Below are 5245 nucleotides of genomic sequence, written 5' to 3'. Positions count from 1 at the left end.
ATGAAATGTGAGCGGGAAGCACCCCCTCCACCTTTCAAATGACTAGCAAGCAGTTACACTTGCTAATACTTTCAAACGACACTGTACTAGATTAACCATCATGTTCAGTTGGGGGGGGGGAATAATGAAGTACAAACATGTTTTTACTGTAGGATTCTTCAGTATTTTCCTTGCCCTCAGGCATCTGCACATGACTTGCGTATTTATTATTCCGATGACATTTAACCGTGAGTACCCACACTTGAAAACAGATGTCAGATCTTACTGTAAGAATATCAAAATGGATGGCAATAATAAAAAGGTCATCCCGCAAATGGCGTATAGGCATCAGATGCCCAAATTGAAAGTTATTTTCGCTCATTACATATTCTTTATAATAATTGCATCATGATTCAGAGTGATTTTTTTGGAGCGTTGGGCTAATTTTGGGTTCTATGAAGTAGAAGAGAATATGTTATTATTGCTGAATGCTGATGCACATCGGTGACAGCGTCTGCAACTCTAGCTTTTCAATAAATATAAACAAATCATCATATATTTATATATATTATAAAACAATAATAAACAATACATATACAAGGTAGACAGACAAAGGGGTATAAAATTCTATGTATAAAACAAAAAGTGTGTATGTAGGGCAGGGCACTAAGTAAACACCTGGGGAATGGATGCAAAACAAATGTCAATTTTGGAATCAATTTCTTTATTAAATGACTTCAAACACTTGAGGAACGTGATGAATTTTGTTTTGTTTTTTACCTAAAAACAGTTGGGGTCTTGGATCTTTTTATATTGGAGTCTGCGATTGTGATTAAATTACTGAAACAAAGCGAAACTGGATTTTACAAATTGAACGATAAGTGTTTTTTTTCCCCACATTGTTCGCAGTAGATATATTCCTTGTCAAAAAAGGAGGGAAAAAAATGAGGGTAATCTTCTGGTTCATTTGGGAATTTTGAAAACAGAATGCCATTTGAAAAAAAAAAAAACTACAATATTGACAGGCTAAATGACAGTGAGGCGGCCTTTTGTAAACACCGGAGGGGGGAGAAAAAAAGCATAAAAAAAGAAATAATCGGAGGACTCCAGCAGAACCGCACCAAGGCCACTTTGATGAAAGGCTACCAAAGACGTGGTATGGTGTTTAGCGATGTCATAAAAAAAAAAGCTTATCAAAAGGTAGTTCAAGTAATATATCTGTTTTGAGGAAAATGGCCACTTAATAAACTTGCTGTGTTGGGGAAGTAAAAACATTATTCTGAATTTGAGTCCATCTATAAGACTGACTATTGTGGGATGGGGTCGGGGGGTAAAGCACCTAAGTGCTCCCAAACAAAATCTTGTAAAAACAAATGAATTGCAAAAGGAAAACAATTGATTAGCAGCGTTAAGAATGAAGATGGCGGAAGAAGAGTAAAAACCTGCACAAGGATCCCAAATGTTGCATGTCTCTTATAACCTCTCGATGATTTCACCCGTTTTCTTGTACTGTGTGAAACACGTCGTCCCTCTGATGATACTTGGAAGGACTTGGATGGAGCTCAGGGGGGCAGCCAGTCATGTTCCGACGCTACCCATATGTGTTCCCTCGCCATTGTCCGTCCCACTGAGTCTTCTGATGTGCATGTTGAAGTTGTTGTGGAGGGGGGGGGGGGGGGGTGACTAACGCTTTGATTTAGCCTCCTCTGCATCTTTAACATGCAAATAAGAGATTTTAAACAGGAGGATTACCATCAACCTTAAATAAGGCTAGGAAATCAGCATTCTGGATGTTGGCTTTATAGGTTACAGTACTCCTGCCAAAAAGTTTCCTCACCTTTCCTGAGTTCATCTCTCTTCTTGGCAGCCTCCTCCCTTTGTTTCTTGATAATGGCGAGTCTGGCCAGGTCAGCCCTCGCCTGCTCCGTCTTCCCCTCGAGATGAAGTTTCATGTAGCGTTCCTTGGACTTCTGTTTTTCGATCTCCTCCCTGTGGTGGGCGCCACAATTTCAACAACTCATTACAAAGTTAGCTAAACAACCACTCATTTTCCCGTTGCTTTTTTTCATCTGACTCCAATGACATTTTGTCAACATTTTACTGTTGACTAAAAATATATTTGTTAGAACACGACTCACCTCTCTCTACGAGACAGCTCTTGAGGAGCATCGACATCTAGTTCGGTCACTTTCTTGCTTTTCTGAGAAATGCGGTTGGGATTCTCAATTTCTATAAGTCCCTCCACGCCGCTCCTTTTCTTACGCTGCATGCAAAGATGAACATGTTAGTGATACAATGAAAGTAAGCAGTCAACTAGAATAACAGCAGTGATGCTAACGTCAGACTCATCCTCGCTGCTACTCTCCTCTTCAGACTCTGAACCACTCTCTTTCTCCACACCAGCATTTGCTTCCTGTTGAAAAGGAGGAAAACCAGTAGTACAGGTGCGAAAACAACAGTAGTACAAGCCCAAAGTGCGACGACAAGTGCTGATTAAAAAATACAACATAGAACTTATTTCTAAACTTACCAGCTCTCTCTGGGCTTTCATTTGTCGGTCTATCTCCTCTGGATTGCTAAATTGCTTCCCTCTGCCCTTATGGCCCTTTTTCCCTGTGCCAATTAAAATATGTATGAAAATCACAATTATAAATCCCGACAGGGCAGAATAAGACTGAATACATAAAAGAACAAGAGTTACAACAGACGTGACACTGAGTCATTGGGTGTACATCAAGGCTATTATGGTAAATCAAAAAAAACTGACAGAATACCCATATTTCTTTAAAAACGTTTAACTAAAATTATTCTGTCGTTATTGTGGTTGAATTGCAATACTTATTGTGATTTTTTTTTTTAATCGTGCACTGAACAAAGACGGTAAGACTGTATAAATACACAAAAGAAGCTGTCAAATGAGCTAAATCAATGACACACGGCAACCTTAATGGCGGAAAACGTTGAAGTATATTTAGTGATGAAAACACTTTTTTTACGAAACCCCAAGAATAGCTAAACAACTCTCCTCATAGAAGTCACGATTTCGTAAATGTTTATACATATCGGTGATGTGTCCTAGGTTTCAGAATGCCAACATAGGCTCGTTAAAACAATCGGTTAGTTAGCATGCTATAAGCTAACCATGCGTAAAAGCTACCTAAGGACACCTAGCTTGCTTCAGCTGCTTTTTACGACGTTTCAGGAGTGACACTTACCGCCTCTCGGCATGTTTAGGAGTCACGTCAACAATAATACAACTTTATCCCGCTGGGTAACGCAGAAACGTTTCTTCGACACGATGTTTAGACGCAGTAAGGAGGTGGAAAAGCGTCCGCAGTTTTAACTTGATTGTCAGCAAATGTGCTTTGCAGTTTGCGCCTGCGCAGTCTAGAACCACGTGATAGTCGCACCGGCCAATTAGATTCATCGATTTACTCAGTTGGGCGAGGTTAGGAACAAGTCAACTTGATAAATATTTAAAAATATATAAGACTGAAAGAATGAAATATACATTTAACTGCTGAATTAATTGTTGATAGAAATATAAATGTTGGGTTAATTCCGTATTTATTTGCTTGCAACTTGTTGGTCTCCAAAATGTTTACTGAAATCTGAATGTATTAAATGCAGTACATTGTTGGTTTGTCTTGGATCAAAAACCTTATGCAATCAAATAAATCATCATATTTTCATTGTTATGTATTTTCACTTTAATGTGAATATAAATAGAAAACAATCATTTTTCACACAGATGAAAATTGATTACACAATAGGTTATAATAACAAAAATATAATAATTAAAAAAGGTTCACTAAACATGGTATTCTTGCTCAATTCCTTACTATGCAATGCAGTCATTGACTGGTAAAACTTTGATATCATCTGTAGGTACTAAACAAAACACATCATTCCACTTCCTATGAGGAAGGCATTGCATTATGTCATTTCTTCAATGTTGAGACTTTATCTCCTCCACCTCTTTCTCCATCAGGTGGTATTCAACTGTCGATTCTGTGAGCTACACAGAAAATAATACGGATGATTAAAATAAAACATACGGGGGTAGACTATCACATATTGTTACTCAAACATTTGTGCTCACCATGTCAATAAGAATTTCTATCTTCAATTTTAGGATATTGTTCTCCTCCTCCAGCTGCAAGTTTTTCTTCTTAAGACGTTCTACTTCTCGGACAGATACATTGCCACCTGATTCTGTTCAAAGAGACGGAAGAAAATAAATATCGTTGTCAGACTCTGTTAATTAAAATGCATGGAAAAATAACGTGTTATTCTAGTCCATGGATATCCCATACAGTAGAACGAGCAGTGTGATATTCTCTGCACTGGCCTATTATGCAACAATACTGTTTTTGTAATCACCTGTTTGCCAATGTCCATCCTCAAATTTCATTGTATGCCCTCCAATGTTCATGCAAGGAGGTCCAAAGTCGAGGCCCAGTTCTATTTCTCGTGTGGAACGGTCCAACTAAAATATAGGACATTGGTCTTCCAAAACCATTCACTCTCCACTTTGGGGGAATATTTCTTTTTTTATGCAAAAAAAAAAAATCTTACTGTGTGAAGGCTGGATAACGATGGTGATTTCCGAGGAGGAATCTTCTTTGGGCTGAAAGATTTCCCAAATCGAGGGAGCTTCAGTGACATTTTGAGATCCTAAATAATATAGAACACATATCGATCACAGAGAGAATTAAACCCATCGCGTGATTTTTGTTTACTAGCGGGATGCTATTCAGCTACTATTGCTAGGTAGCTAACCGTTACGAGCTAACCCGGATAGTTCTCATACCTGACCGTTAATTGTTATACCATCCACTTAGTGTTGTTTCAGTAGCTGTTGGTGATTCACAGAATTTATATTTACATATTTACCTCCATGCTGACAACTTTAGTGAAATCGAACACTGTCGACCTCGGTGTGAACAGTGTAAGCGTTGTACTGCGCAAGTGCGAATGTTCCATTCGAAAAGAAGCGTGTGAAAATCTCTGCAGACTGATTCAAAACAGATAAAACTGTCCTCGCAAATGGAACCCTGATAGTTTTTACTTGTTAATTTTAAGAGTAAAGAATTAAATGTGCAATCATCACTTTTCGTATGGTATTCTGTGACGTTTTGATCTCCAAAACAGACAGGACCCTGGATGGACGAGAAAATTGGAACGTTCGACATTCAATCACCATGGTGATGGCATTGCCACCCATTGCATGAAACCGTTTAATCAAATGTTTTTTTTTTTGTTT

The 5245-nt window shown here is 38.3% G+C and overlaps 2 protein-coding genes across 3 annotated transcripts; both read right to left on the bottom strand.

The window, feature by feature from the left end:
* Window positions 1–682: 682 nt before the first annotated feature.
* On the bottom strand, window positions 683–3353 carry pdap1a (pdgfa associated protein 1a). The gene is made up of 6 exons (XM_089015313.1): window positions 3195–3353; window positions 2510–2592; window positions 2318–2392; window positions 2118–2242; window positions 1817–1968; window positions 683–1691 (listed from the first exon to the last, which is right to left on the bottom strand). Exons 1-6 carry the CDS (start codon window positions 3205–3207, stop codon window positions 1663–1665), a joined length of 477 nt encoding a protein of 158 aa, XP_088871439.1. The 5' UTR covers window positions 3208–3353; the 3' UTR covers window positions 683–1662.
* Window positions 3354–3530: 177 nt separating this feature from the next.
* cby1 (chibby 1, beta catenin antagonist) lies at window positions 3531–4965 on the bottom strand. Of its 2 annotated transcripts, none has more exons than XM_089015314.1 (5): window positions 4876–4965; window positions 4558–4656; window positions 4363–4468; window positions 4082–4194; window positions 3531–3997 (listed from the first exon to the last, which is right to left on the bottom strand). In XM_089015314.1, the coding sequence occupies exons 1-5, from the start codon at window positions 4963–4965 to the stop codon at window positions 3929–3931; spliced, it is 477 nt and encodes a 158-aa protein (XP_088871440.1). In that variant the 3' UTR covers window positions 3531–3928. The 2 variants fall into 2 exon arrangements, with proteins under 2 accessions (XP_088871440.1, XP_088871441.1); XM_089015315.1 differs by having other exon boundaries at window positions 3647–3997; window positions 4793–4928.
* Window positions 4966–5245: the final 280 nt, after the last annotated feature.

Source organism: Hippocampus bargibanti, linkage group LG15, assembly GCF_051943395.1.
Source record: "Hippocampus bargibanti isolate YZ-2025 linkage group LG15, ASM5194339v1, whole genome shotgun sequence".
NCBI classification, from domain to species: Eukaryota; Metazoa; Chordata; class Actinopteri; order Syngnathiformes; family Syngnathidae; genus Hippocampus; species Hippocampus bargibanti.
The sequence above is the reverse complement of the archived record's forward strand: the minus strand, read 5'-3'. Positions and strand labels throughout refer to the sequence as shown.